Source organism: Podarcis melisellensis, assembly GCF_964234715.1.
Source record: "Podarcis melisellensis genome assembly, chromosome: 5".
Taxonomy (NCBI): domain Eukaryota; kingdom Metazoa; phylum Chordata; class Lepidosauria; order Squamata; family Lacertidae; genus Podarcis; species Podarcis melisellensis.
In genome coordinates, this window is record NC_138537.1 from 77,759,557 (window position 1) to 77,779,942 (window position 20,386).

At 41.5% G+C, this 20,386-nt stretch overlaps 1 protein-coding gene and 1 long non-coding RNA gene across 3 annotated transcripts in view; one reads left to right on the forward strand and one right to left on the reverse strand.

Moving 5' to 3' along the window:
• NRG3 (neuregulin 3) overlaps window positions 1–20,386 on the reverse strand; it is a 618,135-nt gene that overhangs the window by 138,425 nt on the left and 459,324 nt on the right. For both annotated transcript variants that reach the window (XM_081913619.1, XM_081913618.1), the window contains exon 3: window positions 19,182–19,255. In XM_081913619.1, the coding sequence (XP_081769745.1) occupies window positions 19,182–19,255 (74 nt within the window). The remainder of the gene's footprint in view (window positions 1–19,181; window positions 19,256–20,386) is intronic.
• LOC309369475 lies at window positions 6,714–11,333 on the forward strand. Its single transcript, XR_014168163.1, has 3 exons — window positions 6,714–7,031; window positions 7,561–7,897; window positions 10,834–11,333. It is a non-coding gene; the product is annotated as an uncharacterized lncRNA (long non-coding RNA).

The following is a 20,386-nucleotide window of genomic DNA, read 5'->3' on the forward strand; positions in this document are numbered from 1 at the left end:
CTTTCTTTTTGGTATTACTGTCCATGGGATCTCACCCAGCACTTCCCTAAGTTTTATGAAGTCAGCTTTCTTAAAGTCAAGAAATTGAGTCCTGGTATGCTTGGCTGGTCCTTTCCGCTGTATAGTAAACTTCAGAAGAGCATGATCACTCGTGCCTAATGATCCTTCCACTTCTACCCCACTAACCAGGTCATCAACATTGGTTAGGACCAGATCTAAAATGGCTGTTCCTCTTGTTGCTTCTCCCACTTTCTGGACAATGAAGTTGTCTGCAAGGCCAGTGAGGAATCTGTTTGACCTTATACTCTTGGCTGAGTTTGACATCCAACAAATATCCGGGTAATTGAAGTCCCCCATTACTACTATCTCCCTTCCTTTTGCATGCTTGGCCATCTGTTCCAGGAAGGCATCATCTATGTCCTCCGTTTGGCTTGGGGATCTATAGTAAACTCCCACAATGCACATGCCTCCCTGATATTCCACTCCTCCTCCTTTCTTGTCTGGTCTGTTTCTCTGAAATAGATTGTATCCCTCCATTATTACATTCCAATCGTGGGACTTATCCCACCAGGTTTCAGTGATGCCTATTATGTCATATTTAGTTTGCTGTACCAAGAGCTCAAGCTCATCTTGTTTATTTCCCATGCTTTGCGCATTAGTGTACAGACATTGAAGTCCATTAATCATTCCCCCGTGTCTCTTATTTAAGGATTTTTTCCTCCCACAAACATGGAAAGAAAAGGAGACTGTGTGACAGAAATGAATGAGAAGACATGAACCCTGACACTGCCATCCAATTTCTAAAAAGGCTCACCCTTTTCCCCCTTTTTTAAAAAAATGGTTTTGCACGCATTTCATTTGGGGGTGGGGGGGTTGTATAGTGATGGTTAACTGTTCTATGAATGAGCAAGGGGCCAGACTACTTTAGACCATAGTCAACAAAACTGCCCGTTGCCATACAGTTAGAAAGATGTAGTCCGCCCACCCCCTTTGAGAAATGTTGCTAATATAACTTATTGGCGAGGAGGAACAACAACAAAAAATGTAATGAGTTTTAGTTGCTCCTGATAAACACCAGAAGACTTAACGACAAGCAGACCCAAACCTATATAAAACAAAGAGTTTGGGGGGGGGTATCTAAAATCACGGTCACGGTCTTGTGACTCCCAAGGGCAAATACAGTGAGACAGTAGGAAAAGGGAGCGAAGATGAAACTCACAAGCTCAGAATGCCCAATGATGAAAAGAAGTAGTATTGGGGCAAGGGGGAGAAACCTCCAATGGCTTCTGATATGTTTTTGAGAACAACTCAAGGTGCTTATGCTCACATTTAAAGTTCAATATGGCTTAGCACCCAGGAAAATGAAGTTATACATTCTCAGTTCCACTTACTGAAGTCATATTTGGAGTTGGTGACCAGAGAAAGCCATCTCAGTGGTGTTACCTTGCCTGTGGAATTCTCTCCTGGTGGCAACATTATTGTGTGTGTTTTGGCACAAGGCAAAGGGGTATTTAGTCTCTCAGACTCTTTTATTATTGAATTTTTTTACGCACTGCTCTTCCATAAAGCTTCAGGATAAAATATAAGTAATGTTGAATAAGTAAGAAAATAGAAAGCAGGATTTTCTTTTATCAGTCCTGAACCTACTGCCCGCTGCTTAGCTCTACTGAGCGATCCCAAGTTATAGTTATGGGTGAGGAGGAAGAGAATCAGCTCTCATACCAAGTAGAGTACACGATGGCTCAACAGACAGACCTGCAGTGAACCCTTGTTCATGAGTCCAGAAAGATCTTTATTTAATAAGAGGTGACTGTCGGCTGTCATTTCATGAAGAGAAAACTGTCATGTGAATCAGACTTTAAAGAATGGGAAATATGGCTGGAAACAGACAAAAGATTTTGAGAGAGTTGAAGGCAGTATGACAGATGCTCTGTTACCCTTAGGACATACAGGCTTTTTCTTAGCTCACTCTTGTCTCTCATCAAATAAATTTTGAAACTGGCAAACCTTTGTTACCACTGGTGATAGTGGGATAAAGTTGTGTACAAAAGGCAATGATTTATGTCTCAATACAACCTTCAGTTATTTTGGGGAGGGGTGTTCTTCCTTCTCCTGACTTGGTGCACCTTATTTAGAGTTAATTCCTACAAACAATATTTCAAAACCTGTTGGAATATATTTTCGCCTTAAAACAACTTACAGCTCCATCATTGAGAACATACTCAAAGCATGTTTTGCTCAAGGTGATTTCATTTCCCCCAATTACCATGACACTTTTGATTCTGTGTGGAGGAAGAACGGGGTATACTCATTCAGAGAAAAATTGCTTTCTACCATCTTGCTTACTCAAGTGGGAATTTCTATTACCCCGTGCAATGGGGAGGAGATCCTTAATTTTTAATATGTCTGTAAAATAAATTCAGATTGTTTCCTTAATAGAAATGTCAATCTCAATAGCCAAAAGATCTCTTCAAGAAGGTGGGGCTCTTTTTTGAAGTGTACATTGAACCACCAGCATTAAGATTGGTATCTTTGAGAAGAGAAATAGCTATTTTAGTGAAGGATTCATATTTTCCTATTTGAAATAGCCATCTGTTCTGCAAATGCAAGATACAGCATTTTCGCAGCAAGCATAGTTTATTTACTCCCTTCCATCTTTAAAGATATTCATCTTTTTATACGTGAGCTCCCCTCTCTATGCTATTTGATTCGGCTGTTGAAAATTATCCTGATTCACAGTGAATTTTGTACCATAGAGTTCCATAGGGACTTATTTCCTATGGGCCTGACTGGAGCCTGTTCTGGACAGACACAGTGAAAAGGCCAAATCCAAATTGCTTTATTGCTTAGCAAAAGACCATCCTCAGTCATACAGCGATACAATGGATATCACTCAAAATAAGAATAACATAATCCATTGCAATAGCAGTAAAAGAGAAAGTAGGCTAGCATCAGACCCAGCTGAGAATAAGCCCAACCCTGTAAACTCTTAGATTTGGTTGAGTAGCTATTTAGTTAATAAAGTGTTTTCCCCCCCCCCTTAATTGGTCTATTGCCTTCAGAAAACACAGTTTGATTACCTCCTGGCTGATTTAAAGCTTAAGAGTAATCAAGGTTTCGAGGCTACATAATCAAAGGCTTGGTATCAAAAGGCACTAGAAACTGAGTCACTGATTAGCAGTAGATTCAAGCTGGACCAAAAGTTGCTCAAACAAAGCATCACTGTCTTATTGAATTAATTTCTACATGATAGTGGTGGTCACTAGTTAAGCCTGCTTTTTAAAAAGGATTAGATGAATCTCTGGAGAACACAGGTCTATTAATAAACCCTTAGCCATGACACATGAGGCCAGCAACAAAATGTTGCAGTGGATCCCATCTCCTAACACCAGTGTTTGTGTTTAATTGAGTTGGAATCGCTGCCAGATTTGAGGCCACGGGGCAGGTGCCTTAAATATGAGGCGGTCGAGGGCTGCTTCACTGTCACCCCCCACCACTCCTCCTTCCTCATTGCCTTGCTAAATTTGAAATGTTGTTGCTGCTGTAGCTGTTGATATGACATTAGCATGGGCACTCTCCCCTGCAGTCTGAGGAATGGAGGAGTCCCCATCTTAGAACAGGGAATTCTGGGTGAGGTGGCCCAGAAGAGTGATAGCGCCACTGCTGTTCTTGCCTCAGCACAACGGTAGTAGTAGAGGGACTCTCCGCAACCACATCACCCAGAATGCATCACTCTAAGGGAGGGTCTGGCTAGCAATCACCACCTGGCTTTACTCTTGGGGGGGGGCAATAGCGAAATGGAATAATCATCCGTGCAACAGTACCATTTTCTGATATATGTCCTTGGTAAATCACTGCCCCCACATCCAATCCTTATTATTATGGCGGTTTGTGCCATGACAGCTCATAGTCTGGTGACACTATCTTCTCCCGCAGTGGTTCTCAAACTTTTACTCTGGGCCACACTTTCAGAATAGAAATTTGCTTGCGGAGCGCTGAATGTTTGTGAATTAGAAATACATCGGAAAACAAAAATATCTCAGCTAGGATTGTCGTTAGTATCATATGATGTTATTGCTCTCATTTTGAAAATATATCTATCCATATTCTTTAAAGACAGAGATAGAGATTAGATAGATAGATAGATAGATAGATAGATGATAGATAGATAGATAGATAGATGATAGATAGATAGATGATAGAGATAGATAGGTGATAGATAAATAGACAGACAGACAGACAGACAGACATGGAAATGTTTAAATGTTTCTTTGATTGTCCTCAAACCTTCCTGCCTCTCTTGCCATCCTCTCCTGCCACACCAGCGAGGCACACCACATCCTTTGAGAACCATTGTCCTACTGGCTGGGATTTTTTCTTCTTCTTTGGCAATCACTCGTAGCCGAGTAAGATTGTCTTCCATAAACACGGTTTTAACAATGTGTCTGTAAGCGACTGTGGAGGCCAATTCTGGAGCCACATGTCCTTCCACAGTGGGGACATTGGTTTCCGGGCAAGAGTTGATCACGGTGTGGATTTGCCAAGCGTTTCATCCTCTTAGTTGGGATTTATTGCACAAGCAGTAAATGGTGCTTTGCTTTAAATGTACTTCTTTATTTCAGGCACCAGGAACAATGGCAGCTGCTAATGTACACAACAGACAATGGAGGAAAGGCAGCATGAAGCCTTGGCTTCCTGCTCTTGATTTTGGTGATTTTATAAGAACACCTTGCAATGATGTTACAGTGGAGGGACAGTGTCAGACAAGTGCTCACTCAGTATCAACTGAGCCCATCAGCCAGGTTAGAACAGCTGCCCAATTAACCTCATTTAGGCTCAACATTTTACTGCTCAAAATTTCAGCTTAGCCCTAGTGTCAAAGACCGAGGCAGAATCTCGAATTGTGAAATGTTGTAGGTTTGGCTGACTTTCCATTCAGCAGAGTTTCTATATCCTCCCTTCATTTTTATCTTGGAACTTTAAAGGTATTCCCCAATCCCTGCAGGATAACAGCTAATTATTTCAATAAAGAATCACATTTCATTATAATGCTGTTTTCTGCAAGATTCAGATAATCCTCAAAAGCCAAGGCAGTGCAAATATAGAAGGATCGTGTAAATTCAAGGAAAAATACATACCAAAATCCCATGATGTACCGAGTCCACAATTTCTCTAATGAACCCCAAGTTTATTTCAGTAAACTTAATCTATGCCTGACCAGAGTCTCCATGTGAATGAAGTGGCATAACCATACAAATTGCCTTAATAAGCATTGTCAAAGCAGCAAAAAGGTTCAATGTGAAGGATGAAGATAAGAGATGTTCACTCAGATTTAAATAAGAGCTGGGCTCTGAGTCAGTGAGCCTCAGAGTTCCTTTCATGCAGCTGAATGCAAGTTTTGATAATGGAATATTAGTCATTTGGGGAGACACTATTCTCTGTTGTTTGGCCAATGTTGCCATTTATATGAGACACCTGAACATTTCTCAGGCATGTCCAAAATCTGTTTCAGGGGCCTAATCTGGCCCGGTGGTTGGTTTCATCCATCCCCTGTGGCACTTGATTTCCTAGGGTCAGCCCTCACGGCCCTTCACTTCATCAAATCTGCCTGAAAACCACTGCCTGAAAACTGCCTGAAAACTGAAAACACAAATTCAAAATGGTGTGTGGGGAAAAACTTTATGCTCTGCAAACTGAACTCCACATTATAAAACTTTAAAAATAAATAAATTCCTGGGAAATAAACATTCAGGAAGGTGTTATTACAGTATGCAGCCAATCACATTCTGATTATCTAAGTCAGCCTTTCTCAATGTGTGGGTCCCCAGATGTTGTTGAACTACAACCCCCATCACCCCTAGCTAGCAAGGCCAGAGCTCAGGGATGATGGGAGTTGTAGTCCAACATCATCTAGGGACCCACAGGTTGAGAACCACTGATCTACGTAGAAGTGCAGTCAGCTGAGGAAGTATGGGCATTCTAAATGAAATATAAAGCATGGACTTACCCAAAGTGATTGCCCTATTGATTTGAATGCATACTTTTTCCATATTGCCCTAATTCTGTCTGCGCTAGTTGCATTGGGCCCAATTTAAGGTGCTACTGTTAGTGTGTAAAGCCCTATATAACTTAGGATTTGGGTATTTTATGGGAAAGTTCGACCCTGAGCTCAACTGAGGGGGCTTCATTTGCAGGCCTGCTGGTGAAAACCATGGTTTGGATACTCTGGATCTCCTCCTAGACTAGGCATGTCCAGCCACAATGATGTTGACTTTCTGTCACATAGTGAAGACTTCTCCCCAATTATTTTTTTTTGGGGGGGGTGAACTGATTAGTCTACTGTGGCCTTTAGATTGCCTGTTTTATTGCATTCATTAGAGTATATTATATTACCCCAATAATGTTAATAGCATTGGGGTTTTTAATGTATATATTGTTTGATTATGACTGAAAGCCACTTTTGGACCTTTTGTTAAAAAGCATGGAAAAGTAAAATATTTTATCCAATGCTGAATGTGTGGTGTTTCATGGATCCACCCCCCTGCCAGATTTTGAGGCTGGAGACAAGGGGGAAATTCTGTTCTCAATGCCGAATGATGGCACAGTAAATCAATCAATGGAAAAGAAGTCTGAATTTTTTATATTATTATTGTTGTTGTTGTTATTATTATTTAAAAAAAAACTATAAAAAATCTTTACAGGTATTTCGGGAAAGAATTATGGGACAAAGCAATTCCTTACAACCTTTCAAATGGCTACGCTGAATATCTAGTACAGAATACAACTAGTACCCCCTAGTAGCTGGTATTCTGCTCAACATATCAATGATTTTTTTCATTGACCTTGACTCCTGTTTCTGTGGCCACTTTGCTGAGAGTTGACTGTAAGTGCTCACTGTTTCATTCAATTACAGCTTTAAATTGGTGATTAGCCAATTAATCCTCACAGAACCCGGAGGGATTCAAGTGTTATTGAAATCTGCAAAGTGTTTTTGAAGATATCAAAGAAAATTCAAGTGCAGCATCCTCAACGTGAGTAAGACCATTACAATAATGAACTTATTTGAAGGGCAATCCACAATAACAGCTGCCGAGAAATGAAGCCCTTTTACATAAAGAAGCACACATTTTGTTGGCTTCATGGAATCCTATGTCAGCTTTAAATATAGAATGTGCAAACCAGGTCATACATTTTTGCAAAACAGAACAATGCATATATTTATGCAGCAGTTCAGAAGTAGTCAGAAAACATTATTTTAATATGATAGCCTTAACTCTAGACACTTCAATCCAGTAACTGTTTTGTTCAATATTTTTGATGTTTCAGTAGCCAACAAAAAAGATGGGTGACTATTACAACCAACTTTAAGTTTTAAAGAAAAGAGGAAATCCAGTGGATCATACTTTTAAGTCAAGTGGATAGGACTTGTGCCTTTTACATATGTATATACCTGAATGAGCACTTTAGGTGTTGGTTTATTGCTGTTTTTATATTTGAGTATTTTGAATGTAGAGTTTGGTTTTGGGGATAAATTTATTTTGGTATGTACTTCCATTCAAGGAGTGATGGGGTCTGTTGGGACATGTTTCTACACCAAGACAGAAGTGTGTGGGATTCGTATCCAAGAGATACTGTTTGCAGATGAAGCATTGCCAATAGCATACTCCGAGGAATATCTACGGAGACACATCAATCTTTGCCCAAGCTTGAATGGAGCCTCACTACCAGTCTCACAAAGACCAGCATCCTGGGTCTAGACATCATTGGCACTCCATGCATCAGCACTGGTGACCACATGTTTGAAGTAATAGACAACTTTGTCTTCCTCTCCATCAATGCTGAGCTGGACTAGCTTCTTGGCAAGGCAACTACAGCAATGGCTTACCTCTCCAAAAGGGTATGGAATAATGTGATGCTAATGTTCAATACCAAGATGAAGGTCTACCAGGCTTGTGTGCTGAGCACGCTGCTTTGTGGAAGTGAGTCATGGGCAACTTACACCCTCCAGGAGTGACATCTCAATGTCTTACATATGTGCTGTGTGGGGGAGATTTTGGGCGTCACATGGCAGGACAGAGTCTCAAACAAAGATGTGCTCTCCCAAGTTCACATTCCCAGCATGCTTTCACTTCTGTCTCAGGGGCATCTTCACTGGCTTGGTCATATACATGGAATGGAAGGTGGCAGGGTCCCTAAGGACATGCTCTATGGCAGGCATAGGCAAACTCGGCCCTCCAGATGTTTTGGGACTACAGCGCCCATCATCCCTGACCACTGGTCCTGTTAGCTAGGGATGATGGGAGTTGTAGTCCAAAAACATCTGGAGGGCCGAGTTTGCCTATGCCTGCTTTATGGGGAGCTGGTTTCAGGCACTAAGCCTATTGGCAGACTAAATCTGCATTACAAATGTGCCTGCAAACATGACATGAAGGCTGGCAGCATTAGCCTGCCATTTGGGAATCCCGGTAAATGATTATGGTGCTTAGAGACAGACACACATTATTTGACTGGAGAACTGCGCAGCAAAATTCAAAGAAGAGCAAATCTTTTTTTATATATATATATATAATTTTTTATTGGGTTTTCAATTTTTTTCAACAAACAAACACACACATAAAAACAAACACAAAATAAAACATCTATAATTTCATACCCTTACTTTCATTACCTTCTTTCAGTGACTTCCCCACACCCCCCTACCCACCTTCCAATTTCATTGGGTATCCCAGCAAGTTATTTGTTCATATCTCTTGAATATTATTCGTATCTTTTCTTAAAATTTGTCATTTTTCCATTTTTACTTATCCTAATTTTACATATCCCATTTTACACATTAAATCCTTTCTCTAAGGTCGGCCCAATTTCTCTCCCACAAATTCCTCCCTCTTTGTATTAAACCAAAAATCATAATATTTCAGTTCTAAATCCCAGAATTTTACCACCCTGCTCTCCCCTCCCCCCCTACCCCGGTTTCTGCCCCTTCCCAGATCAATGTCCTCAAAAAAGAAAAACAATTTTAACCCGGATTTCTCACATCAGAGGCCCTTAGGCCCCATTTAGTCTCTCTCCACCAGTTTTGTTGATAGTCCTTTTTGTTGGTCTTCTCCTCTCGAGGAAGTTCTGTCACCAGCCCCTCGTATTTTCCTCCTTCCAAATCACACAAAAACAATTTCTGTCCAGGATCAACAAATCTCCTGTGCTCCAGCTTAAAGGAGAAGTCCCCATCATATTTGTTCATTCTTTTGTAGTCCAATATTCCAGTTGTTCCAGGGACTTCCATCTTTCTTTCTTTTTGCAGATTTGTAATCCATTGGTTATCTTCTTTATTTCTTTTGTTCCCAAAAGTTGCAGGCTTTTGATTAATCTTTTGCACCTGAGCTTCCTCTTCTCCTTCTTCTTTTCCCCCCAATTCTGAAGTTATCTCTTCTTCTACAGCTGCAGATTTTTTCCCCATCAACTTAATTCCATCAACAGAGTTGCTTAGTTTAAGATTGAAGGTCACCAGTTGTTTACTCATAGTTGAGCTCTGCTCTTGTAGAGTTCCCACAAGAAAGAACATTTTTTCTATCTCTGCCAGTAATTTTCCTTCAGCAGCCATTGCAGTATCTTTAGTTCCCTCCAGGGGGGTTTCCATCATGGTTCTTTTCCAAAAGTCCATTACTTTGTTATTCAGAATTAGTTTGTTTCCAGTCAGTTCAATTGTAATGTAGCACTTTTAATCCAAAGAGATATTTGTAACACAGTTCCAAACTTTAGCCACCCGTTTGACAGCTCTTTTGACAGCTGTCAAACTCTTTATTCTTTTTCTCGGGCTTACACACAGGGCGCTGCCCGGGTCGGGGGGGGGGTCAGCCAAAACAGAAAAACCTCTGAAATTCCTCTCTCTTCCACTCCAGCACAAATAGCTTCTTAATCCAATTTGTGGAAGTTATCTGTTTAAACACCAGAGTCTTTCCGACCTAGTGCTCCTCTCCTTGCTCTAAGTCTTTTGGTGGGGGGGGGGGAGTGTGGACTTCCTTTTTAACACGTCCCCCGATCGTACTCGAATTTAAAAATAAAGACTTTTAGTGCCAAAATTTCCTTCTACTCACGGGTTGCTTTTTTTCAGTCCCAATTTCAGGAAGAAAGACAGCGCTCTTCGGTCATGGCTCGCGGCTTCGCTCCGCCGAGGTAGCGATGAACTCTCAGCACCGCTCCGCTCCCCAGTCCGCTCCGCAGCCTTTAAAAAGGCTCTTCGCGGGTCGGGGAGGGAGTTTAAGGTGCCCACCGAGTTATCAGGTCCGCAGGCTTCCGCGCCTGCGGTTTTTAAGGGTCCCCGTGTCGCCGGCACGGCAAGACCCGTCCTCGACGGAGCCGATTCCCTCCGGAGCTCGGAGGGAATCCGCCATTACCCGTTCGCGCTGTCCCGGAAGTCAAAAGAAGAGCAAATCTGAAGGATGGCTGTGTTTTGAAAAGTGCAAGTTAATTAGATTCACCTTTAAATGTGAACAATATCAAATTTCTTTCCCATCCCAAGTGGTGAGGTGCAGGTTTCTGTGTCTCCTGCTACCATGTGCTAAACTTTTAATGTGACCCAAAGCATGTGCACTCCAAGTAGGCCCTGACTATACAAGCAAAAAAAAATAAAAATAAAAGTTGGATAGTACTCATTCGTAAAGTCTAATCACACAGTGATTTAGTAGTGGTGATTGCTTCAGATTGCACATTAATGGTGGCTGGATCAATGCTTCCAAGGACCAGTGTTGAACTTTCTCTTTGCTAGCTTGGTGTGAGAGATATCCAGAATGCCTTTGTGAAATCTCATTGTTATGATCTCTTTCTTGCTTTTCTCAGAATAATCTGGATGCTTCCTTCCAAAGAGGAAAGCCAAATTTACATTGAAGTTGCTTTCTACGTAGAAAGTCTCCCCACCCCCACGGTCCCCGAGTCACAACAGAACATCCACTGCTGATCAAAGTTTCATCTACTATGTCCAAACTATCATCAATATTGCTGGAAGGTCTGGGTTGAACTTTCCTATTTCATAGGAATGTGTAACAATGTGTGGGGGGGGGGTGAAACATCATTGACAATGACCACCAGGATATTCTGTATGCTAGACACAGATAGCACCCAAAGATATGCTTTGAGCCTAATGACTTTGGATTCCTGCAAAAAGGCATTTGTAAGAAATGGTATAAAGTGGTGATGATGCATACAGCATGTAATTGGAAGTCTCCAAAGCAACCATACAGATAGCAGGGGTTAATAAAGTTTGGCACACTCTGCTTTATGTGCAAACTTAAGCAAACAATGAAATCAAATTGTTTTACAAAATAAATATGGCACCGAGATTCTCTGTTTGTTTTCCTGCCTTTAAGATGCTGATCAAATTCCAGTCAGTTACAGATGCCTGTATTTTTTTTCTGACTAGGATGTATATATGATATATAACTTATATATACTATAGTTAGGGAGCTAGTTGTCCCAGAAGCATAATATATTAAAGGCTGCAATAGGCGGCTTTCTTTATTCCTTAGGTGAGCTTTTTGTACTGGTGTGTGATATATATGTGTTTTCCTTGCTTATATTTTGAATTATGTTTCAAAATAAAAAATGCATGGGGGAGGCAGGGGAAGAGAAGACACCAAGGGCACACACAATTTGACTAAAACCCTGCCATTTTCAATTTATTATTATTAATTTGAGGGTCCCAGTTAAGGGATGGGGCATTTTTGTGCTTCCTTCCTCAAAATTCCTCAGATTCCTTGACTATGCAGGAGCCTGCAAATCCACCTGTTTCACTTTAAGTTAAACTAGAATGAATAGTGGGTCATACCCTCAATGCTCAAGTGACTCAGTGTCACCCTAAGTTACTTCACTGTTGTGAGGGGAAATGGTCTGAAAGCAATGAAATAGAGAATGTGCTTTTCCTGTTGTCCTTATTTGTTCAGAGCCACTCGTATAATAATTCTTTACAGCAGAAACGGTTAGAAGGTCATCACACTGTTTAACTGGGGTGGTTTGTATGTTGGCAAAACTAGTAATTTTCTGGGGCATGACTCCTCAGAACCTCACAATATTCACAAAACAGCATGTGGTTCAGCTGTGGCTTGCAGGAGAGCCTCTTTAAGGCAGGTCCATCAAGTTGGCTCAGAATCAAATCAGATCCAACAAAGCAAAGCAGATCAGGACCTGGATAGCTCTGAGTGAGCTTTACTGGCTGAGTTGCAGGAGAAGTTGTCTCAGCAAAGGACCAGAGTCATCTGAAGAATTAAGGCGGCTAGCAGGACCCCTCTTCCAGTAGTTGAGCTGTATGCAATCCCAGCATGGCTGTGGATCAGGAGATGCTACAGGGGAGTCATCCCCAGAGTATGAGGATGAAGAACCATGTTTTCTGGCTTGGATGATGTAGGAGGAGTGCTGAGGCCCTCCAGAGTGTAAACTGTGTCTCAACCTGTACTCAACCTGAGTCCTCATCGGGATAACTAGGCAGGCTGCTAGGATCAGGCCCAGAATGGCAAGTTGTAGGATTCAGTGGGCAAGTTGGTAAAATGCAGGGGAAAGTGGGGGAGGGGAGAGAGAGGACAGCCAAGCTCTCTATTCTCTATTATCACCTAGTTCCATGATAACAAAGGAACATTCCATGTTGCTTCCCAGGTGTCAGAACTCTGAGACATGAACCGAGTTCCTTATGGTCTATGTCACAATGCCAAATGAGTTGCCAAGAATTGCGTGTGCACAAGCCTAAAGGCTATACAACGCAACCAGCAGATAGGACCACCTATTTCATGTCCCTGATTTAACTAAACATTTTACAGGGTTTGTCCTTACAAACAAAAGAAAATTGCTCCCATTCTGAATCATCTGCCCAAGACTACCCAGGGAATCCATAAACTGGTTGTATTTTGAACCCAGGTCTCCTTTGTAGAAGTCCAATTATCTGTCCACTGAATGACTTTGACTTTTAAAGCAATTGCTAAAGGTGGGGGAGACATGCTTCATTTACAAGCTATCTTTCCGACTTCCAATAATACCCCATATTGATCACCACAGGTAATTTCAACCCTTTCTGTAAGGAAAGGTCAGTTCTCTGTACTTTGAGACTGGGAATGCTGTCGTAGTAATACTGGTGCATTATTTTATAAATAGTCAACTCATTACTGTTTCAATCGAGAAATGCTAACACTTCAAACTTTCCAGCACCAATCATGCTCAATCTAGACTCTAAATAAAACAAATCTGGAAAGTATCCCAGGGCAGGCCTTGCCAGAACCATTGTTCGCAGGCCCCAGCTGCAACATTGCATGCCAAAACTTTAGATTTTCTTTGCTCTGCTCCTCTGAACTTTACCAAGGTTAAGGCAAATTGGATTGGTTTTGCCTGCTAACAGCAACCAGGCCTGTGAATAAGCACCAATTTCTCTGGAGAACAGAATCAATGTGGACCATGGTGCTGGGGAATGAAATTTGAACCCACTATAGCATATGTACCTGGTAGAGCAAAGTTTAGTTCTTTGGAAGAGCCTACCCACTAGGGGAGAGTAGTTATGTAAGCTTTCAGAATATTTAGAATTAGCCAAATTGACAGATATAATAAGACAAAAACCAAAAAGTGAAGTGAAAAAAGAATGGGAGTGTCTAAATGAATACCTTAAAAGCCAAGGTTCGAGGACAGAAATCTGCCTGAGTCTGGAATAACCTTGTGAAGTGAAAGGATAAGAAAGAGGGATTTCAATCTGGATGCTAGGATAGAGATGATAAGGAAAACAGGAAAACACAATGAGAGGTAAAGGAGGTGCTGTGGGATTGGTGGAAGTCAATATTTGTTTTCTTTTTAATGTTTAGATTATTAATTTTTAAGATATGGATTTTTTGGGTTTTTTGAATGTTGGTTTTTGTGTTTTGTGTATTGTTATTTTTTGATATTTTTCGTGTTGTTGTTGTGTGGAAAATACTAATAAAATTTACAATTAAAAAAATATTATTATTATTTTAAAAGGAAGAGCCTCCTCTTGGTTAACAGGTAAGGTCCTTTAGGAAGAATGCCACTAAAGAGGAAGGGCTTAATCTCTGCTCCCAGACTGAGTTCAGAGCCAGAAAGAAAGCTCATAAGCCTCCACAAGTACAAACTACATATAAAAACACAAGACACAACATTCACTGGTATAAACTCATTATGAGAGTTCGGCTTGTGTCTTTTCTGTTCTTTAGTGTCTTTCCTGTTCTTTTTATTTCAGCTCATCTCTCTATGTTAATTTTGAATTGATTCTGACAGTCTAGTAAAATTCTCATGAGGTGATGAAATAGCACACCAATGTCCACATTAAATGACCTGTGAGCGTGGATAGCTCCGTTGGTGAGAGCATGGTGTTGATAATGCCAATGTTGCAGGTTCAATCCACCATATGGGACAGCTGCATATTCCTGCATTGCAGGGGGTTGGACTCTATTATTCTATGTAGATAATAATAATAATAATAATAATAATAATAATAATAATAATTTATTACCCCCCCCCATCTGGCTGAGTTTACCCAGACATTCTGGGCGGCTACCAATCGAGGGTTAAAAACAATACAGCATTAAATGTTAAAAACTTCCCTAAACGGGGCTGCCTTGAGATGTCTTTTAAAGATAATATAGCTGCTTATTTCCTTCACATCTGATGGGAGGGTGTTCCACAGGGCGGGCACCACTACAGAGAAGGCCCTCTGCCTGGTTCCCTGTAACCTCACTTCTTGCAATGAGGGAGCCGCCAGAATGCCCTCGGTGCTGGATCTCAGTGTCCGGGCTGAATGATGGGGCTGGAGTCGCTCCTTCAGGTATACATGACTGAGGCCATTTAGGGCTTCAAAGGTCACCACCAACACTTTGAATTGTGCTCAGAAACGTACTGGGAGCCAATGCAGATCTCTCAGGACCGGTGTTATGTGGTCGCGGCGGCCACTCCCAGTCACCTGTCTAGCTGCCACATTCTGGATTAATTGCAGTTTCCGGGTCAACTTCAAAGGTAACCCCACATGGAGCACATTGCCGTAGTCCAAGCAGGAGATACCTAGAGCATCTAGAGATAGCTACATAGATATACTCTATGTAGATATTATGTACCCACCAAAATTTTACATATGATGTAAGAACCTCAAGCATCAGTACGCAAGCTCATTTGATTTTTTTACCTGCTATCAAATTGACTTTGCTGAACCATGTAATCCTGTGTGTCCTTGTTGGGGAAAAAAAGTGTGAGGGTGGGAGTGGAGGAGGAGAGCACAAGAGTGTGGAAGCCTTTTAAAACTGCCCATGTTCTCAGTAACGCTGCATAGAAATGATGTTCATAGGTTCATTGCATGATGTTTCTTAGTTGCCAATATAATGCATGTGTGTCAAACATCCATTTTTCAGTGTGTGTTTGATGGGAGAGAGACGACATTAAAGCACCCATGAAGAGCCAGCTCCTTCAATTTTTAAAACTTGGAACTTGAATACTGAAGGGGGGGTAGACAACGATGAGCATAGCAGTTAAGATAGATGTGGCATATCTTTTGAAAACTCTCTTCAACTTAATTGCCTATATATAGAGTGCTTTCATGGTTATCCCCAAATGCCATCTCCAGGTGACCTCTCCTGCTTATATTCATTTCCTTGGGCATCAAGAATTATGACTGCTGAAATGCTGAACTTCCCTGCTTTGAGGCCAGTAAATGTGATCTGACAAGTTACTGGAACAATTTCACCTTCTTATCAATGCAGTAGTGGAGGAAAGCGTATTAAGAACAGCAGGGTCAACAGTAAGGCACCACGGTAAAGATGCGTGTATGCTCAGAAACAGTTTGGCTACGAATAGAAAACAGGCCAGTTTAAAAAGCTGAATAATAATTATTCTTTAGAAAACTCTCCAAAGTTGAGGTACCAAACTTCATTGCTGAGCTGTGGATTCAAGACACTTCTAAATGAAGCAAAACCTGGACAAAAACCATGCTAGATACACCAGAGGTTGATAGTGCTCTCTTGTTTTAATCTAATTGCTAGGTGGTGTTGATGAAGGGGAAACAGCCCAGAAACTGCTAATACATTGGAAAAAGGCTTTACATTTACATGGCAAACCCAATTCCTTTGAGGAACACAGGTTGCCAATGCAGATGGTGCCTTCGTTATCTTGGCAAGCGCTACGGCATGTGTTCTTAATGAAACCAGTAGGACTAGTTGGGCAAAATGTGAGTCCAGAACCACAAGGGTTCTGCAGCAGGATGCATATGCTACACTGCACTTCCCCTTGATTCATGAAGATTATATGCAATGTTGACTGAAGTCCAAAGAGGCTATTTGTTGGAAGCCTGTTTCACGCAGCTGATTGTGTACATAACTTATAGAAGAGTGGTGAATCTGCATGCCTAAATGCCTGACTCCATGTGGAAATGTCACACCCACACACCCCAAAAAATACTTTGAGCATGTGAACATTCACCATATTTATGATTCTCTTCAGCAACATTGTTCCCCTTGATTTTTTTTGCTTCTTTGGGGTCATCCTCCTAATCCCCCTCCTCTTTGGATTAGTCACACACATATATATTTAAAGTAAAACACATTTATTCAAAAGTTACCATACAGCTTTGTCCACTGCTGTAATATCACAGAATGATCACTCCAATTGTCAATCCCTCATCACTGATGTATATATATATACATGACAGTGATCAGGGATTGAGGTTTGGAGTGATCATTCTGTGAGTGTGTGAGTGTGTGTCTGTGTGTATGAATGAATATATATATAGTCACATATATGATCCCACCTAATTAGGAGTCACGTGGTAAATGGGATTGTGTCAAAATACTACGTTGCTAACCTGGCTTGGCTATAGAATGACATCACTAACAGCAAAGAAAGCAAATAAGATTTTTTTTTTTTTTTTTGCCAATGTCACAAATTTTAGTGAATGGGAGCAGTTATAGTAAGTGGTTTCATCTTAGACCTAGTTTCCTCCTTTCAGCTTGCAGGCTTCTGAATTTTACCTGTGATAATTTGTCTGCAGCAGAGTAGGTGTTTCTATATATTGGGAAATGCTTATGGGGATACATATCCATTGTCTGCCTATCCCACAGACCTTATTGGCAGACGTACAAGTTTTGTCTGCATGGCGGCTATTAACGGAGTACCCCTCTGAAACGTCAGAGCCAACTGGAGTACTCACTGGAAGAAAGAAGCTCATTTTGCTGACATAATGTCAGACACAAGTGAAAAGTGGAAGTCAATGGTGCATGAGAAGTATTAAACTCTGCACTGACTACCACCTACCCTTCAAAATGTGATTGTTGCAGAATGGTTTCCTTCCCACTGCCCTTAAATAAGATTTCTAGTAAAAGATTAGCTCACACTAAAATCTCATGTCAAATTTTGAGTCAAAGTCTTCTTGCAACCATAACCGAAACACATTTGTTTCCCCCAGTTATTCTCTGTGGAGTTTTGTGACGAATATGCACTAGGTAACTCTAAGTAGATGAATATTCTGCTTATATTTCCAGGACTTTGATATTAGTATGTGATATCTCATGATATTTGAGTTCAACATTTGGGTCAGGATCCTTAGTGCTTTATGCATGTGTTTTTGTGTGTACATGGGGACATCAGCAATTTTTACTTCACTTCCTGTGCTTTCTTGGACACTGCTATAGGTTATGTGCTAGCTCCTCTTCCCTACAGCAGCCACTGTTACAAAAAGTCAGAAATCTCCATTCAGAAGAGCACTCCAGTGTTCTCAGAACAAACGGAGGGCCATACTCAATGGGAGTGCTCCTAATATCCAAGTGCCCGATGACTTTGCCCCACTTCCAACACTCATGAGGTCAGCAGAAGGTCTGAATGGGGAACCTATGCATGTACAGGTGTGTGTGTGCAGAAGCTTCTCCAAGTCATGGTGATTCCCCAGTTGCAGAAGATTAGTAATTGCAAGGAGTCTACATGCACTGGTTCCCTGTTCAGAACTTCCACCAAACACCTGGGGCTGGAGAGCAAAGCCAGTGGGCAAGTTTTCGTTGGGCATGGGACAATGACCACATCGCTAATCCCACTTCTCTATGTTTGCTGAATACACAGAGAGTTTTTCTGAATAAGGCTGCAATGGAAAGACTGGACAGACAACCAAAACTGACAATGGAGAGGAATAGCATTGCAAATACCTTCAAAAACTATCAGGTTCAAAGTTTCATAGTTGAACTCCATACAGCCATGTCTCTTTGTACCTACATTAGCCTTACATTTCCCCCTATAGTACACCATGACTTAATTTCCACAACTGAACCAAAATATCAATGTCTACCCTTCTGATAAATAGTTTCAAGCCTGTACTATGTCAAGATCAAGCAAAAATAGAAGTCCAGATTTTAAGTTGGATTCCTATGGTGTGTGGAACTTCAGTTTGTTCAGGTTCAGACATAATACTTGGCTGCAGTTAGTCTAAGACAAAAGCAAAAATTTTGAACTCCTCCCAGCCACATCAGAAAAGGAGGGGGAAGAATATGTGAGCCTGAGGTTCATGGTGGCTTGTTCCCAGAATGATAAATCATGACTTACTGTAATGTCTGAACATAACATGCATACAATAAAACCAGTGATATATTTCCAACTGCACACCATTAACATATAGATAGTATACAGGTATAGAAAAACAAATCCCCACGACCATGGGGACCCCCCCCCCCGAACAAGAATTTGAAACCAAGACAGGGTTATACTGAAGAAAGACAGTGGCTATCTCAGTTTTTAGTGGGGTAAAGTGAGGACCTCTTCCAACACATCATCCCAGACTACAAGCATGTCCTACCAGCTATAATGACAAGCATTTTGCTTGTATATATTTTTAAAAGCTGGTGTTTTGTTTTCAACTCACATCAACCCAACCATAGGAAATTCTAGCTGGGGCTAATGGGAACTGTAGTATAGCAAATTCTGGAGGGCATCACATGCCCTGTTGGAGAGACAGTGGCTAAAGGAATATGTTATTCTGTATAGCTTTGCCCCAGAAAATATAACATGATGAGAAAGACTCAAGACTATTTCATTATACAAAATACTTTACAAGCTCCTGAAATGGGTTTTGATGTAATTTTGACAATGAACAAAAGGTCACATCATATGGCAAAGGTTACCTCCGGAATGTAATAAAGACAGAAGAAGAAAGAGGAAAAAAGAAACATTTGACATACTTGGATCTGACAAGATTGAGTCGGTTTTCGGCAAAAATTGGTCACAGCGGACTCCTTGGTAGCCCTCTTTGCACCTGGGAAAAAGGGGAAAAATGACAAACATACGCATGCGGTAGTGACAGGCTAATTGCAAGGCATCAGTCAACTGCAAACATTGCTCAGAAGGCTAAGACAGAGCGAAAACGTTTTCAACCACCTGGAGCAGCAGTGTGAGTGGTTCCCAAACATTCTGCCTCCAAGAAAACCTTTCAGCATCCCCTCCCCTGCTGAGGAACCCTATATGTCTGCCACAGGACCCAGTGTGTTGCAAAGGATCCTGAACCACTGCCTTGGATGCACACTTGGTCCACACACTTGGCCAAATATGTGGGGCCTCACCTTTGCCCCACTTCAACTGAAAGGTTACGACATTTTGCTGCTTAGGGCAGAGCAGCAAATGGTGGCTCCCCCCCCACCAAATAATAATATCCAAGGTGCATGATATAATACCCATAGTACCCAAGGCCAGTCATGTTATTTTGGCACTTAGAGTAATGCCACAAGCACCCTTCCCCATCTATGGCAGGAAAAAGAACAATAGTTGTAAATAAAGTACTAAAGAATCTAAATTAACTAACTCGCAATTTGCTGCTGTTTCATGACAACTCAAATCAGCTGCTTGAAGTGGCCAACTCCCTCTGCCTAGCGACAGGGTACCTAAGGCTACATCACAAATATGACCAGCAGCCATAGAAGCTGCTTCAGTGTGGCAGGATTCCCACTTGGGTCTTTGTTATGGCATCCACACCACTGTTATGGCACTGAAAGGTTACGCTTTCTGGATATTAAAATATGTTCCCTAAGACCATTAAAGGTAAAGGGGTAAAGGGATCCCTGACCATTAAGTCCAGTCACGGATGACTCTGGGGTTGCAGCGCTCATCTTGCTTTACAGGCCGTGGGAGCCGGCGTTTGTCCACAGACAGTTTTTCCGGGTCATGTGGCCAGCATGACTAAGCTGCTTTTGGTGAAACCAGAGCAACACACGGAAATGCCGTTTACCTTCCCACCAGAGCGGTACCCATTTATCTACGTGCACTTTGACGTACTTTCAAACTGCTAGGTTGGCAGGAGCTGGGACTGAGCAACGGGAGCTCACCCCATCATGGGGATTCGAACCGCCGACGTTCTGATTGGCCAAGCCCAAGAGGCTCAGTGGTTTAGACC